The sequence below is a fragment of the Tetrao urogallus genome (assembly GCF_951394365.1).
Source record: "Tetrao urogallus genome assembly, chromosome: 1".
Taxonomy (NCBI): Eukaryota; Metazoa; Chordata; class Aves; order Galliformes; family Phasianidae; genus Tetrao; species Tetrao urogallus.
In genome coordinates, this window is record NC_136813.1 from 120,030,071 (window position 1) to 120,048,153 (window position 18,083).

Here is an 18,083-nt window from a genome sequence, read left to right on the forward strand (position 1 = left end):
CTGACAAAGGTATTCAAGCTCCCCTGCCCAGGATGCCTGGAAGCTAAACTCTCCAATGCTAAATCTCCTCTGCTAAGAGGTGGCTTTTTTTTTTTTTTTTAAATGTTTTCTTAGTTTAACAGGTGAATTTCTGCATTGTCATGCGAGTTCAATAATTCCAGATATTTCTGAGTACAAATAAGCTGCACTGAAACAGGAAATTTAACAGAGAGAATAGAACTCTTCCTGAAGCCAGCATTCTGTGTTCACTAAATCTACAAAAATGAACTTGTTTGTGCTTATGAAAGATACTGTAGTAAAATATATTGGCAAGAGTATCTGGGAGACAGTTTCACCAGCCTGAACAGTCTGTCATTAAAATGGAAATTATTTACTTACTGTATTAGAAACAAGTTTGAGGCAGCAAAACTCCAGCAGTAAGTTCAAGCCTACTAAGTAAATAGCACAAGCATACTACTGACATTCCTGCAAGCTCCTCTTGTTTTCTATAACCACTATTAAGCATCTTAAAGTTCCCAGTTTATTTCTTCTTAACTCTGTTCTATAGTGACAAAGGACAAGGATAAAAATCCCTGATTATTCTACCTCTACTTTAATGGAGGCTTCTTGCTTGCATGTAGTATCAAAAGTGGCATCTCCATTGCTCTAAACATACTGCTCCTACATGCATCCTTCTGCTGCAAGAGGGAAAAAAAAAAAAAAAAAAGCAGTCTTTCCAGCTTTTTTCCACCCCCCCTCCTTTTGCAGTTCTGCGGCTCCCAGAGCACAATCTCCCACTAAAACTTCTCTCAAGCCAGCCTATAACTAAGGGCTTATCTACCTATGGGTGTGACACAGCCTTGCATCTCCAAAACAATGCTTTTAGCCTTCAATGTCACAAGACATAGCTGACAAAGCATCTATGTCATGATAGAGATTTGCTCTGTAGTTAAGATGAGTAACAGCTGACCTATTCTGAAGGCAAAACTGACAATACTTCTCCTCATCATAGTTGGGCTGGCTTCAGTATCACCTTAGAGTTTAGCCACTGAGTGAAATTATCAAGCTGCTTCCACTATCATCTCCCTCTCCCTCACAAAGCTATCTGAGGTTTCACAGTCTGCCAGTAAAAAGTTTTCAAAGGGAGACATTAGATTTAATGACACTGGTGGGAAAACATCAAGTTACTATTTGAGCTGCTCAGGTTCAAAATTTTATTAATAGTAGTATCAGAACACTATGACCCTATTTCAGGAAGCTGGAAAGCTTGTTTCAGATTAAATTACTCTTTCTCAAAGATCACTTTGTTCAGTCCTTTCTGAACTCGTTATCCTGAGTTATCAAGGTGGGTCACCTTGAGAAAGCACAGCCCTGCAGCCACAGAGCTGCAAGTGCTATAGACATCTTCCAATAAACTGCCTTTTTATGCACAAAGCCTGCTTGAGGTCCAAAAGGTTAGCAAGTCCTTATAGTTGACTGATGTAGCTTAGATGGCAGACCCCTTCAAAGCACCTTTATACAGAAAAAGCCTCTTTTATATAATTTTAGTGCATTTACACCAAAGCTATTGACAACTTCTATCAAGTACATGGCACTACCTCCAGCAGAAGGTAAATCAATATGTGGAAATACAGTCAGTCCAAAACAAACAAACAAAAATCTCAAAGCTGCTTTCAGTGCTGCCTGCTCAGCATTTCATCTAACAGAAGACTTTATGTAAAAAAGTATGCCAGGCTCTATATGGCTATTATGCTAGTTTTACATAGGGCACGCCAACAGTACACTGCCAGTAATCTCTAATGCAACATCCACAAACAGGAAGTACAGGTGAGGCTCAACATAACTAAACCCTTAATTGCAACATCAGTATTCACAACAGAACTTCTACTTCAAGATCTAAGGGGAAAAAAAAAGCAGAACACCCAAATCATCCTAGAAGATGTGAAATGACTGCTAGCAGTTACATATAAAGCAACAGCTATTTCCAGACTCTGGAGACGGGGGAAGAAAAAAAAAAAAAAAAAAGACTGGAAAGGAAGTACTTCCAAGTTCTCAAGAAGACTGTGGGCTAAATTAAAGTCACAATATTTACTGCAGTAAAATGGGACTCCAGTAGAGTAGCAACAGCACTATAGAATTCCTGAGCCACAGCCAAGATCAGTGCCCATTTCACAGAAGTTCCAATTCAGGAGGAAGCCTACTGTATTTGCAAATAACTTAAACTGTAAAAGGCAACATCCTCTAGTTCCATTCTTGACTTAGTGTCTGCTTGAACTAAAAGCTGATAAGCTGAACCAAAGCAGCATTTGACCTCGACACTTGGCAACTAGATTACTTGATTAGAGAAGACAAAACCTACTTCTGTTGCTCTTGTATGTATATATGTCTGCATATATGTATATTCCCTGTTCATCCAACAATTCTGCTTCTTCCTATCACCAAGTGTACAATTAATGAACATACAGATGTTATGGTATAGCAGAGAGTTCAGCTATGTAGTTGTTACACCAAAGCAGGAAACAGAAATGATAGGTACACTCACCTGTATCCTGGGCTCATGTGGACAACTCCAGTGGAGCAGATCTCCAAAAGAGATCTTTCCCCACTGGTAGTAAGCTCTTAAATGGGTCTAGGAGAGGTGGAGCCAGGCTCCACCCCTTCCGGCATTACAGGTGAATTGCACAGATGAATTGCCTCAGGTGATCAACCAGAGGTTCAGGCAGTGACTCAGCAGTTCCCATACACTCCACCCCTTCACGGCACGAACCAACAATCAGGCTGACTAAAGGCTAAGCTTTTCCCAATACAGAGATCCGATGTATCGTGACGCTTTTAAATTTCCATCACGACGCATGTTGTTAAAATTCAAGATGAGTGACGATTAGTGAACACTGATATTCTTTCATGGGCCAGTGCTTGATGATGTTACTGGAGGCATGCAGCCATGAGGTGCAGGTCCATCCTATGTTCCATCAGTCCCATGTAGACCATCACCAGGTGTTGCACATGATCTGACAGTAACACTGGAATGCTTTGATGGCATTCTGATCCTTCCAGTGATCCTGAAAGCTCAAAGACTCATGGGGAGTAATACAGATGTTTCAGAGGTACTAAGAGGGGAGGTCTGCTCTCCAGGGCAAGATACAGGCTGTATTTCTATCCTGGGTCAACACTTCAGCTTGTACTAGGGCATGTCCTCGCCGCCTGTGGCACATACTCTGGCCAGATATCTGCGGCTGCATAACTATCAAGCACCAAAGGGGGTGTCCTGATCTGCCACTGGGACATGATGGGAGTCCCTTTAGCAATGAAGATCTGAGTGTTGACCACAAAAGTAGGCCACGTACCTATTACTGCAGGGACTACTAAGCCTCCCGCCTCCAACAATCTCCCCCAAGGTGCAAGTAGGCCACACCACTTGGGTCCTACCTTCACCTTCCAAGGCCATTTTATTCTATGTGCCTGGATCTGAATTCTCAGGGTCAGGGAGCAGAAGACTATTTTCATTACCAATCTGGGGTCTTACCTGATGATCAGTGCCCGTAATTTGGATCCTAAGCATGGTGGCCCATGTTGTCTGCAACATTCTCAGGGCACTGGGTCTGTGTATAATCAAGATGCTATAATTGCAATATAGTTGTTTAATCAACAGATATCAAGATGTTGTAATCACAATATAATCGAGAGAATCAAGCAAGGTAGACAATGATCACAAAGAGAATAAGCGGAAGAGCTTACCCTTCGGCTGAGCTCACCAGAAGACACCAAGAGAGGGGATCTCCAGAAGAGATCCTTCCCCTCTGGTAGCCAGCTCTTAAATAGGTCTAAATAGCCTGGCTCCACCCCTTCCGGCAGCACAGGTGAATTGCCTTCACCTGTGCTCCTCTGGCTGACTCATGGCTCGCCTCAGGTGATTAATCAGAGGTTCAGGCCATGACTCAGCAGTTCCCATACAGTCTGCCATCTCAGGGTCTTTCATTCAGGTCCTGCAAGATTTCATAGAGTCTTTTCATCCACCCCTGCAGGGACTGGGAGTCTGCCTTCAGGGCAGCCTTAAGAATATTGTTATAACATTCCACGAGGCCTGCCCCCATTGGATTATATGGCAGGTAGAATCACCATTCAATCTTATTTTCTTCTGCCCAGCTCTGTATCGTTGCACCAGTAAAATGAGTCCCTTGGTTACTCTCAATGTCTTAAGACATCCCGTAGGCAGACATCAGTTTAGTGAGTGCCTTGATGGTATATGCCTGGTTTGCTTTTGGTACTGGATAGGCCTGCAGCAGCCCACTGGCAGTGTTGACGCAGGTCAGGGCGTATCTCGCCCCCTCAGACCGAGGAATGGGCCCAGTGTAATCGACCTGCCATCGCTTGAGAGGATTGTGTCCTCTAGCAAGATGGGCTGTTGTTTCAGGCAATGATCTTGGTCTCATCTTAGAGCAAGCACTGCAATCCCGGCTTGCCTGGACGATGTCCGGTAGCTGTATGGGCAGTTGCCATGCTTTAGCAGCTGCCCACATTGTCTTTTGTCCCACATGCCGTAGCTTCTGATGTAACCAACGGGCAATGTTCTCAGATGGTGAATTCTTAATCCATCAAACTCAGGCCAGCGTCGCTTCATCATTTCCCAGTGACTGTAGGGGCTGGTGACCAGAAATGTGGTAGACACATACAGTCCTGTGTTTGACTGTACTCCATATATCTAACCACATGTATTTGCCTTAGATTGGTCAGGCGTGGATAGTCCATTCCTGGATGGCCCACTGTGCAATCCAAAAAGTGAGACCCCAGTACACAGCACAACTATCTGCGCAGATGTTCAGGATACCATCACCGGGTTCCTTGGTTATAACCATCCACACGGCTCGCAGTTCTGCCCATTGGCTGCTCTGACCATCCCCCTCGTCAAACCAGATTGTCTCAATGGAAGGATGATATGCTATTTCTCTCCACTTGCTCGGGTTGGCCTTGCTGGACCCATCTGTGTACCAGGCATCTTCAGGGATAGGATATTTTCCCTCCTGAATGGGACTCTTTTCTGGTAGAGCGACCAATGTTTCTTATGGTGCATCACTGTGATATGTCACTGGGCATATTATCTTCTGAAGTTCTTCTTTCAAGGGTGATGAAGACAGACTTCTCCTCTGGCTGAGATAGGTGACCCATCGTGCCTCTGTCTGTGCTTGGGCCATCCCTGTCTTAGGAAGGTGGGTCAGATCTTTCACCCACCCCTGAATCGGCAGAGTGGTCTTAAGTAATACTTCAGCCATTTGAGCTATTGGCCCTACTGCCTGTAATGACGAATAGGCAGCCAATATCTGATTTTCAACCATACTGAATCTTTCTTCTGCTCCATGCCAGACCCGAGATCAGAAACCAATGGGGGTCCAAACAGAACTCTGGCATTGCCATAGGCCTCAACCAAAGCCATCTTGAGTGAACGTCTAAATCAGCTGGGAGGGTAGAATCAAATATACCCAATGCCTGGGCCTGTTTAACTGCAAGTTTTGCCTGTTGGAAAGCATCCTGTTCTGTTTTCCCCCAATCAATTTCCCCCCTTTTTTGAGAGTCTGTACAGCGAGCAGCCTCAGCAGCTATGCTAGGTGAGGTATAAAGGAACACCAATAACCCAATATACCTCAAAACTCTTGCAGGTGCTTTGATGTTGCAGGGACTGGGAACACCTGAACCTTACCTATGACAGCAGTGGGTAGTACTTTGGTCTTTCCTGACCAAACCAGCCCCAGGAATTTTATGGACAGGCCTGGACCTTGCACCTTTCAGGGATTTATAGCCCATCCCCTCTGTTGTAAATAGGCGGTTGATGAATCTGCCGCCTGCCCTATTGCCTCCAGTGAGTCAGATGTCAGCAGGAGATCATCAATATAATGATATAAGTTAACATAATCAGGTTTTTTCCAATCAGCCAGGTCATGCGCCACTAGGTTGTGACAATATGTTGGTGAATGCACGTACCCCTGTGGCAGGACCTGAAAGGTCCACTGCCTGCCTCCCCATGTAAATGCAAACTGATCTTGTGATTCCTCAGCCATTTGGATACTGAAGAATGCATTTGCAGAATCTAGGACACAATGATAGGTTTTTATCTCTCTACTCAATGTGTCTAATAGGTAGGCAATATTGGGTACAGCCACATGAATAGGCAGCGTGACCTTATTTAATTCTCTGTAATCCACTGTCATTCTCCACGTGCCATCCAACTTACGCACTGGCCATAAGGGGGAGTTATATGGGCTGTGTGCAGGTCTTATAATGCCCACTTTTTCTAATTCCTGCACCATTTTCGATCTTTCATCTTGCCCACCCAGGAATCTATACTGTCATACTTTAGTAATCCGGCGCAGTTTCAGCAGGTAAATAGGCCCATGTTTCACATGGCCTCTTAATATTGCCTGCACCTCCTGGATACTGATACAACTCTGTCAAAGTCTGAACTTTCCCACAGTTGTCTGGAGGGCCACACCCCATAGAATATCTATTCTCAAGATGTATTCCTGAACTGGGGCAATAGACACCTTATACTCCTGAGGCAGGAGACGCCCAACCCCCAATTTTAACCACGTTTGGGTGACAGGAATAGTCTGTCCCCCAAAACCACCAATCGTCACTCTGTCTCCATCAAATTTGGTTGTATCTCCGTAGATAGTTGATGTTTCTGCTCCAGTGTCCACTAATGCCATAACTCTGAATATTTTTTCAGGACCAACAAATAGTTAATTCTACATAGGGCCTCTGGTCCCATCTGGAGGCCCTAGGGAGACTAACATCCCTCGTCACGCCATGAATTGTGCTAGGGCCAATTCTTTTGCTTCCGGTGGCTCAGGCATCATGGCCTGAGACACCTGAGGCAGCTTTTTTTTTTTCCTACTATGAACAATGAAATTTTCTAGGCTCCATGTTGTTATTGGTATTTTCTCTATAACCCTTACCCTTGGTTTCTTAGGGTAGCTCTGAAATTTTTGATTATCCTTTAGTTGTCTTCAAAGCTGGAGAAGGACACGGTTGGGCTGGCGGCCAATCTTAGCAAATTGGACCCCAACCCAAATTAAATCATTAAACATTTGTTTTCAGGAAACCCTTATGGGTCCCAATCAAGGAGCTCAAGTAGCCAGCATCTTGGTTTTAGTCACCAGCAGGACCTCGGCTTCTTCTAATGTCTAAACGTTGTGCATGGTCTGCAGGCGTTCTGTTTCTCCTAGGTCAGCCACTAACTGGGCAGCCTGCTGGACTACTGCTTCTGAGGCCACAGGGGATTTGATGTAGAGATTAAAGTACTGTATGGGAACTGCTAAGTCACGGCCTGAATGGATTGATCACCTGAGGCGAGCAATGAGTCAGCCAGAGGAGCACAGGTGAAGGCAATTCACCTGTGCTGCTGGAAGGGGTGGAGTCTAGCTCCACCTCTCCTAGAACTATTTAAGAGCTGGCTACCAGTAGGGAAGGATCTCTTCTAGAGATCTGCTCTGCTGGAGTTTTGTAAGTGAGCCCAGGATAGGGGTAAGCTTTCTATCTATTCTCTTTTTGTTATCACAATCTGCTTTGCCTAACTGTCTTGTTTATTTTGTAATTATAACATCTTAATTTTCATTGATTTTACAAGTACCATATAAATGAGAGGGAGCTTGCTGTAGAATTAAGTTTCTCATTCCTGCTGAAAATTTGACCATATCAAGGCCATCAAATGTGTCTTCATAAATTGCTTCCCTTATGCCTAGTTCACAGATATGATTTTGAAAATTCTCCATGGAGGACCACATCCCTGTATGTAGAGGTATACCAGATTTATTTGGCCCTACCATACAGCAGGCCACCATTAACCATTCTATTTTAGAATGATTTTCATTAGGATATTTGTTACCCACATATAACCTCTGCATGAGAGCAGGATGGATAGTTATGGTGGCCAACTTGGCTATTTCCAGGCCATTCACCATAATACTTTCTGCTCCAGAATCCCACAGTCTTAATAACCAGGCTGGCACACTTTCTCTAGGCTTCTGCCAAAATTACTGTACTAAATCCATCAATTCTGTTGCTGCATACAGCTGTTATGTGCAAGTGAGTCTGGGCAGGAGGCCACTGATCAGGTAGTACCCCTGCTAGTCTGTCCCGTACATTTTTTTGTTTTCTAAGTTATGACAGGACAGACTTCTAGTGGATCTGTCAAAATCAGATTTGAGATTTAATTTAGATTTTTTATTTTCCTGATCAGTTAAGTCTATTGATTCAGGAGTCTGGTCATCGTCTATTGGAATGTTATGAACTTGACCTAATAGAAGATACAGAATTGGTTTCTTCCCTTTTAGTACGCCAAGTTCTTGCTCTAACTTTTCGATATGGTCTTTCAAAAGTTGGTTTTCATTCTCTAAAGTATTATTCCTCATTTCTGCATGATTTAAAGCATTTAATAGCGACCATGCCATCATGGAAGCAGCAATTGTCTTTCTTTCATCATTAGTATATCTTTGCTAAGTCACAACATGTAAGGGACCCCATTTTTCAATGTTAACTGCTAATTCATAATAGGGAGATCCCACAAATCCTGGGATCTGCTGTGGAATCATTTTATCTAGGGGGGCATAACGTCCTCCCCCTTGAACCATTTAAAGAAATTCCATAGGAAGGACACAATGTAAAGTTAGTATATTTTGCATACCTGGTGTCACCTGGTGTACAATTAACGAATATACAGATGTTATGGTATAGCAGAGAGTTCGGCTATGTAGTTGTTACACCAAAGCAGGAAACAAATGATAGGTACGCTCACCTGTATCCTGGGCTCATGTGGAAAACTCCAGTGGAGTGGATCTCCAAAAGAGATTCTTCCCCACTGGTAGTCAGCTCTTAAATGGGTCTAGGAGAGGTGGAGCCAGGCTCTGTGCCTTCTGGCATCACAGCTGAATTGCCTTCACCTGTGCTCCTATGGCTGACTCATTGCTTGCCTCAGGTGATTAATCAGAGATTCAGGCAGTGATTCAGCAGTTCCTTTACATTTTCTTTGAACAGCAAAATCAGAACACTGATCTGACTGTCTCAAGAGCAATATAAACAGCAGGATTGTGGCCCAGAATAAAGTCACAGTTAAACTCCAAATTATCAAAGAAGAGCTCTCCAAGCCTGATCCAACTAATCTTGCTTTAAAAGGAGCTCTCCTAGAGTAAAGGACTTGTTTATAACTGAAAGATTCCAAGTAGAAAACCTGGTCAGGACAGTTGCCCTGTTGTAGAAAGGAGCAAGAAAGTGAATCCTTGCAAAGACTGCATGAACTCTGAGCATATGCTGTAAAACTTCCATGGTTATAAACACATTAAGTTGTAAACATTAGCAGAAGACATCTTTGTATGCCAGGAAATTCACCAGGGAAAAAACAGGCATTTAAGGTTAATGATGTAAGCCCTGACTTCTGTTCAGGAAGGGAAAGCCAGTGGGATGGCATGCAGGTGCAAGACCGTACACACAGTCGCACTAGGAGCTGTCTCACATTTATTTGCCACCTAGCCCATGTCAGCCCAGCAAGCTATGGAAGCTCAGTGGGAACAATGATTCATAACACAGATTGAGGTAATCAGGCATACGCTCAGACTAAGGTTGTTCAGAGCAAAGTGAACACCACTCAGGTTTAAGGCACGTTATGGGAAGTTTCCACCATTTTCTTGCCAGACTCAAGCTGTGAAAATCTATTAGTTGTTTACAAACCTCTACATCTCCCTTCCCCACACCATTTCGAACTTAAAAAAAAAAAAAAAAGTAACCGGTATGGTTTTTATTACTAAGTATGATACAGCCTGTGTTGATAGCATTATGACAAAATAGCAGTGTGCAAGTCCAGGTAGGAGTACATTGATCAAAACAGCAAGAAAAAAAAGAAGAAATAAAAGTTATCAAATTGGCTATGCTCAGAATCTAGCTGAGTATCCCATGTGTGTGCTTTCTGGGAAGGGCATCAGAACAAAGCAGGGCAGGCAGTGTTATTTCCCCAGACTGATCTCCCAATTCACATGTTGAGCAGTAGAGGCTATGCAAAGATGGAGATAGCTCTACTGGAAAAGAATAATAGAATCATTAAGGTTGGAAAGACCTCCAAGATGATGTAATCCAACAGTCAGCCCATCACCACCACATCCACTAAATCATGTCCTTGAGTGCCACATCTACCCTTTTCTTCCAGGGATGGTGACTCTACCACTTACTTGGGCAGCCTGTTCCAATCTCACCACATTTGAGAAATTTCTCCAAATACTGAACTTGAATCTTCACTGGTGTATTACCAATCATCCTATCACTAGTAACTTGGGAAGTGGCCCACTCCCATGACGTTACAACCTTCTTTCAGATAGTTAGATAGTTGTAGAAAGCAAAGAGGCCTTCCCTGATCCTCTTCTTCTCCAGAACAAACAATCTCTTCTCTTAAGACTTGTGCTCCACACCCTTTACCAGCTTTGTTGCCGTTCTTTGGGCAAGCTCCTGGGTCTCAATGTCTTTCTTGTAGTGAGGGGCCCAAAACTGAATGCAGTACTAGATTCACAGCCTCACCAGTGCTGAGTATAGACAGACATCACCTCCCCAGTTTTACTAATTGTGCTGTGTTTAACACAAGCTACAATGCCATTGACCTTGTTGACAACCTGGGCCCAGTGGTGACTCATGTTCAGCCACCTGTTGAGTAGCACTCTCATATTTTTTTCTCCATGCAGCTTCCCCAACACTCTGCAGCACTGTGTTGTTGTGATTGAAGTGCAGGACCCAGAACTTGGTCTAGTTGAAGCAACTGACCTCAGACTATCAATACAGCCTATTCAGACACCTCCATAGGGCCTTCCTACCCCAGATATAAACACTTCCTCCCATCTTGGTGCCATTTGCAATCTTACTGAAGGTGCACTCAATCCCCTTATCCAGATCATCAATAAGGAGGACTAGCCCCAGTACTGATCTTTGGGGAACACTACTAGTGACCAGATACCAACTGGACTTAACTCCATCCCATTCTGGGCTCAGCTGGTATTTTTATTTTTTATTTTTTCTTAAACAGCAAAGAGTACACTTATCCAATCCACAGGCAGACAGCTTCTCCAAGGGAATGCTGTGGGCGACAGTCAAAAGCTTTACTAAAGTCTAGGTAGAATAAATCTACAACCTTTCCCTCATCTGCTAGGTTGGTTACCTGGTCACAGAAGGAGATCCGGTTGGTCAAGCAGGATCTGTCTTTCACAAATCCATGACCAAATTCCCCAGTTGTCTGCACTTGCCATGGGAACACACATAACAATCTGCTTCATGACCTTATCCAATACCGAAATCATGCTTACAGGCTTGTAAGTTCCCCAGATCCTCCTTCTGACAGTTCTTGTCAATAGGCATCATGCTGGTAAGTCACTCCAGGACTGCTTAGCATCCCCAAAGAGCCCTTAAACTTCTAGGGGACATACAAAAAGTAAACTAGTAGTAATAAGCGTTCACTCCTCCTCCAGCATTCAGGCTTTTGAAGGCTTCAAAGCAAACTGCATCTTAAATTCCTTACAGTAGCCATTCTTTGTTGCATAACATCACATCTCCATCTGTACACCAACTTTTTATAAAGAGAATCTTCTCAGTCTATTCCAGAGGCACCATATATGCCACTATTCTATTTTTATAGGAGCTGTAAATAATGTCTACTGCACTCCAGTTCCCTGTCCCTAAGGTGAGCAGTAAGCCAGAGGTTTTACCTAAGCACAGCACATTTATTTACAGTTCTGAAATAACTGTTATGACTCTGGCAAGTTTTTAGTCAGCATTTTTTATTGTTATTTCACTACTCTTCCATCAGGAGATTAATCCCAAGATGGATATGGTGTCACGGACAGGTTATTCCACAGGACATCCCACGTGTTCCTCAAACATGCCAAGCAAAGTCAAGTTTTGCAGTATCTTCCTACTAACCCGCTTACACTTGGATTGGCTACTGCATTTAAGGACTCTGGAAGGCCTCCTGGTCCTAGTGCCTCTAAAGAGGGAGTATATTATTTGGATTTTTTTTTTTTTTTTTTTTTGCAAGTTACTGTAAAGCTCAATTCCAGCTTGCCTTACTGCATTTTTATTTGGCTTGCCAGCATTTATGGACATTTATCTTCTTGGAAAACAGCTTCAACTCTGTTTCCCACTTCTGGTCTTAGTAACCCCTGACACCTTTATTGTCTCCTCTTGTTCTCTCTCAAATCTCTTTTGAAGAGAGATAATATGTCACTTAATATACCGTTTGTACATATCTGTACATTTGTTGCAGGCCATTTAAATTCTTCACTTGTCCTTTTGAGGACAACTGTTTTAAAAATAAATATGAACTTCATCACACTTCAAGCAATCTGCACTTTATGCTGGTTCAGGAGGCACACTGGCTCTAACTATAGCAATGCGGACAATGTTTAGTAGCTCTTGGACAACAGAATGCCAGAACTTTGGGCTATGTAGAATAAAGCAAAGGTTTTTTTCACTCCTCTTGGGGATCACAGAATGGCCCAGCTTGGAAGGGACCTCAAGAATCATGAATCTGCAACCCCCCTGCCACAGCAAGGCTGCCAATACTAGACCAGGCTGCCCACGGCTCCATCCAACCTGGCCTTGAACACCTCCAGGGATGGGGCATCCACAATCTCTCTGGGCAGCCTGTTCCAGTACCTCACCACTCTCTCTGTAAAGAATTTCCCCCTGACATCCAACCTAAATCAACCCAACCTCTCCCTCAACTTAAAACCATTTCCCCTTGTCCTGCAGTATCAACGCTTTCAAAGACTTGATTCCCCTCTTATTTGTAGGCTCCCTTTAGGTATTGAAAGGCTGCAATGAGGTTACCCTGCAGCCTTCTTTTCTCCAGGCTGAACAAGCCCAGCTCCCTCAGCCTGTGCTCATAGGGGAGGTGCTCCAGTCCCCTGATCATCTTTGTGGCTCTCCTCTGGACCCTCTCTAACAGTTCTGTCTTTCTGGTACTGGGGGCTCCACACTTGGACACAGTAGTCCAGATGGGGCCTCGCAAGGGTGGAGTAGAGAGGAACAGTCAATTCCCTGTTCCTGTTGGCCAACCCTCTTCTGATGGAGCCCAGGATACCATTTGCTTTCTGAGCTGCAAGAGCACACTGCTGGCTCATGTTAAGTTTTTCATCCATCAGGACCCCCGGGTCCTCTTCTGCAGGGCTGCTGTCTGGAAGGACTGCTCCTTCCAGTCTGTATGGATGCCTGGGATTCCTCAGTCCCAAGTGCAAAACTCTGCACTTTGCTGTGTTGAACCTCATTAGGTTTACCTAGGCCCACACTTTGTGTCTGTTGAGGTCCCTATAACGGGCATTCCTTCCATCCTCTGTGTCTCACAGCCAAACCGTTGATCAGACTTCCAGGTTTGGTATAAAAATGGCACTTATTTATGCACAGTTCGATTTTTCACCTCCAGAAAGATAAGACGACTATGGAAAGACTTTCTTAAATGTTGCCTAGAGAAGTCACGAATGCCCCATCCCAGGAGGTACTCAAGGCCAAATTGGATGGAGCCCTGGGATGCATAATCTTGTAGGTGGCAGAGTTGCCTACAGTAGGAAGTGTTGGAACTAGATGATCTTTAAGATCCCTCCCAACTCAAGCCATTCTAAGATCTCCCTCAAATTCTTCTCTTACAGGACCTTTACCCATCCTTTTCCCATATTTGGATCATTATTACCCTTGGAAAGGCCATTCTGCCTTTTAGGGTTGCAGATGCTTCACTGCAAGAGTTCCCTAGGCATATGCAGTATCAGCACATGATTCTGCAGGCCAGAAGCATTTCCTTCACCCACCACTCCTGTACTGAGAACTCCACATCTGGATGCATTACTCCAGCACAGAGTAGACGGGCAGGATCATCTCCATTGATCTACTGTCTGCATCAAAAGAAGTGTAGCCAAGGGTACATTGCTAATGCATACCCAGCTTTCCATCTACTAATACTCCCAGGTATTTCTCAGCAGGGCTGCACTAGACAAAGAAGGCATCAACCTTTTTTCATGACTCAACAGGAAGTTTAGCAGCTCACTGATTCAGAGGCTTCAGCTAATATGCAGTTCAGCTCCTATTTTAGCAATTATATGCCTCCAAACTAAACTCCCTCCTCACTATCCTAAACAGGATAGGATTTTCTTTATCTTGCCACTATAACCTTCTTCTGCATAAATTCCCTTGATTTCCCTTAATTGCAGCCTCTGAACTCTTTGTTTTAAGCTGTACTGAAACCTGTTTTTAAGAGATCAGAACTATTATGGCATTAACACTGGATCTATAGCTATTCCATGTGTAGTTCTACAGTTGATCATAGAATTGCTTTCTTTATAAAATTCTAATTTATTTTCTCCTCTTCAGAGGGTGATAAGCATAAAAATGTCACACATGCAGTTCTCTGCAGCAGCAGACAGCAGAGAAAATTTGTTTTTTATTTGAAATAAGGAAGAATTGCTTCTCAAACAAATTCCCTTTACCCTCACACTTATACATCCAGCACACAGGAAGTCACACTGTGTTTCCTCTATACTTTTCCCAGAAGGCAAATACCAATAAATTCAGATGTCCTTTCAGCAGCTTGAACATAAGGTACGTCATGCTTCTCAATACTGCTGTACACATGAGGTATTTGTACCCAAAGCCATGCTAGAGATACAACTCCTACTTGTTCTATGCTACTACATATTGAATCATTTAGGCTTTTCTTTAGGAGGCACTGCCTCAAAGATCTGATGCAGAAGCTCTGGCTTTACCCAGGGGTCCCACCAAGAAAAGTTAATGCATAAGACAACAGTGACTTCAAATGCTACCTTGCAAGGATTTAATTCAGTACCCCCAATAGTCTGCACACCAAAACAGCCTCCATACTGCCAAGAAGAGCAGCTTCATGGTACACAGTGTTGGGAAAGCTGCCTTCCCATCCAGCTGCATCACACAGTAACACAAGTAGGATATGCAGCCTGTCTCTTCCAACTATAGCTCTAAAAAAAAAAAAAAAAAAAAACCAACAAAAAAAAAAAACAAACAAAAACAAAACAAAACAAAAAAAAAACCCACAACTAAAAAGAAAACATGAGCTAGCTGTGAGTTCTACTCAGGCTCCTCCTGACAGCACAAGAAATCTCTGAAGGCCGCACCCGACTGTGCCCCGCTCCCGAGCACGGACGGCCCCAACCCTTCCTCAGCACTTAGTTGCAGGGCTCTCGTGAACGCTTCCGGCCGTTTCTAAACCGGCGAATCAGGACGGGCTCCAGGGAGAGCAGCGCGGCTGTGGCCCGTACTCCAGGAGCCCTGTAATACCGGCTCGACGAGGGCGGGGCAGACGCTCCCCACCCGTAGAAGCTTCGACGGGACAGAGGAGAGAGCACAGCGTGTCTCCTCTATGGGCAGGGGAAAAAGAATTAGGAAGAAACAAATCCCAAAACAAGCAAACTGCAACAACCGCTGCCGCTCCCACTCCGCGCGGTCAGAGCAGATCTCAGCTTCCCTCCCGGGGGAGGTCCCGTCGGGGAAGCGCTAGAGAGGGTCCCCTCCCGAATCCAGGCACGGGTCTCTTACCCAGAATATGAAGTTGAAGCCAAAGAGCAAATATTTGATGCACTTAGTGCCTCCTTTGACAGGCATCCTGCTGAGGGATAGCAACGAGTAGACGTAAGGACAAGTACACAAAGAACAGCTTTAGCACGCACCACTCCTTAAGTACTGCCCCGTCAAGTCCCTGCCCGCCTACTGTCTCCAGCCCCTCCAGCCCGGCCTTCTCCCCTCCCTTGTCCACGCCCAGGCTCAATGTCTCTTGCTGCCTGCACCTGCCGCAGCCCCGGGGCTCCGGGGGCCAGGGGGAAGGAGGGGGGGGGCTTTCCCAGGACGGGCAGAGGAGAGGGAGTGCTACTACCTGGCTGTCTTTGTGCACGGCAGTTTCAGACTACCTCGATGTGTCGGGAACCTTGTTTTGCAAGCAGATGTCCCACTTGGGCTCTGTATCATGCGTTGGCCATGCGGGTACTATGTGCAAGTGATAAAAGCCCTGCAGATCCTGGGGAGAATAAAAATGGGAGAGAGGCTGGCAGGGGATGCTCTGCTGGCCCTACCTATAGGATCCACTGCCAGCATGCTCCTTCTCTCTGCTTTTCGGGAGTTTGCCATCTCTCAAGTGTCCATAAGTTACAGTGCACTTACTTAGGGAGTTTCTGCTTGACACTTACTGGGATTATCTAAAATGGATGCCTGTGTGTGTGTGGGTATGTTAAACAAAATTCATAACACTCTGTGCTGCTCTGAATGCATAGTTCGCTTGCCTCTGCTCCTGAGACATCCTGATCCTCAGATTCAAATGTACCTTGAAACGCTGTTTGATAAAACTGTACCTAGCAACAAGTGGAGAGGCTCTCAGTGTACAGAACACTGTGTCCACTTAGCATAGTATGGGTTTAGTTGTACTTAATGTGTCAGCCTAGCTGAGGCAAATGTCATTTCTGCCTTACTTATACAATTATGTTTATATAAAGTTATAAGCACATTGTTCAAAAAAAAATCAGGTACAAGTGCATGCCTATTAACTGATCCATACTGACTAGTTGTATACATGCCCTTATTTCACCCTAGTTGCTATACAAATCTTATTGAATTTCAGGGATGTTCCAATTGATTTTAATGGGAAGCTTCTGAATCTGATAAGAAAGAAAACTGAGTTCTACCAATATTAATTTCTCTCTAATAGAACATGATTAGAAGTTCAGCAGTTATCAAGATTCAAATTCCAAGCAGAACAGAAAGCACAGAAAAGACTTAGTGGTGAACCAAGTTAAATCCAGCTGGCTACCAGTCATGAGTGATGTTCCCCAAGAGTGCATATTGGTTGATTCTTCGCTGAACATGAGCCAGCAGTGTGCTCAGTTGGCCGAGATGGCCAAGAAATTTTGCTGCCAGCAGGAGCAGGGAAGTGATCATTCCTCTATATTCAGCACTGGTGAGGCTACACCGTGAGTACTGTGTTCAGTTTTGGGCCCCTCAATATAAGAAAGACATTGAGGCCCTGGAGCGTGTTCAGAGAAGGGCAGAGAAACTGGTGAGGGGTCTGGAGCACAAGTCTTATGAACATGAGTGGCTGAGGGAGATGGGATTGCACAGTCTGGAAAAGAGGAGGCTCAGGGGAGACCTTACTGCTCTCTATAACTACCTGAAGGAGGTTGTAGTGAGCTGGGCGTCAGCCTCTTCTCTTGTGTAACTGGTGATAGAACTAGAGGGAACGGCCTCAAGTTGCACCAGGAGAGATTCAGACTGGACTTTAGGAAATACTTTTCTGAAAGACTGGTCAAATGCTGGAGTAGGCTACCCAGGGAGGTGGTGGAATCACCAATCCTGGTGGTGTTCAAGGGACATTTTTAAGCACTCCATTGTATGTGGTTTAAGTGAGAACTATTGGTGATAGGTGGATGGTTGGACTGGATGATCCTGTAGGTCTTCACCAACTCTGTTGATTTTATGATTCAGCCTGGAGAAAAGAAAGCTCTGAGGTAAACTGATAGCAGCCTTCCAATGTCTAGAGAGGAGTTATCTAAAGAAGGAACAAACTCTTCAGCAGAGTCTGTGGTGATAGAACAAGTAGAAATGGCTTCAAGCTTAAAGAGAGTAGATTTAGATTAGATGCAAGAAAAAAATCTATGACAGTGAGGATGGTGAGGGGAATTGGTTGCCCAGAGACGTGGTTGATGCCCTGTCCCTGGAGACTTTCAAAAGGTGAGTCTGGATATAAGGTCCTGGGAAACATAATCTAGCTGTGGATGTCCCTGTTCATTGCAGGGGAGCTGGACTAGATGACCTTTGAAGATCCCCTTCAACTCTAAGGATTCTATAATTCTATAGCACGTAGAGCTTCACTTACATCTTGGTATTTTTTTCCCCCAGCAGATTTGCAATCTCTCCCGGATCAGTTCCTTGACAGCATTATTTTCCTCAGATCTGCTGACTATGCCAATGGTAATGAAAAGCATCAGCTCTTCTGTGTAAGGTTTACGATACTGAAGAAAGGATGCAGAGGCAAGTTAATATTCGTCAATTTAATAGAAAGATTCTCACGTTACTCT

At 44.3% G+C, this 18,083-nt stretch overlaps 1 protein-coding gene across 1 annotated transcript in view; it reads right to left on the minus strand.

The window, feature by feature from the left end:
- CD9 (CD9 molecule) overlaps positions 1-15,624 on the minus strand; it is a gene marked incomplete at both ends in the record, with an annotated part of 29,749 nt that extends 14,125 nt beyond the window's left edge. The window contains one exon of the mRNA XM_079549673.1: positions 15,559-15,624. Coding sequence (XP_079405799.1) covers positions 15,559-15,624 — 66 coding nt within the window. The remainder of the gene's footprint in view (positions 1-15,558) is intronic.
- Positions 15,625-18,083: the final 2,459 nt, after the last annotated feature.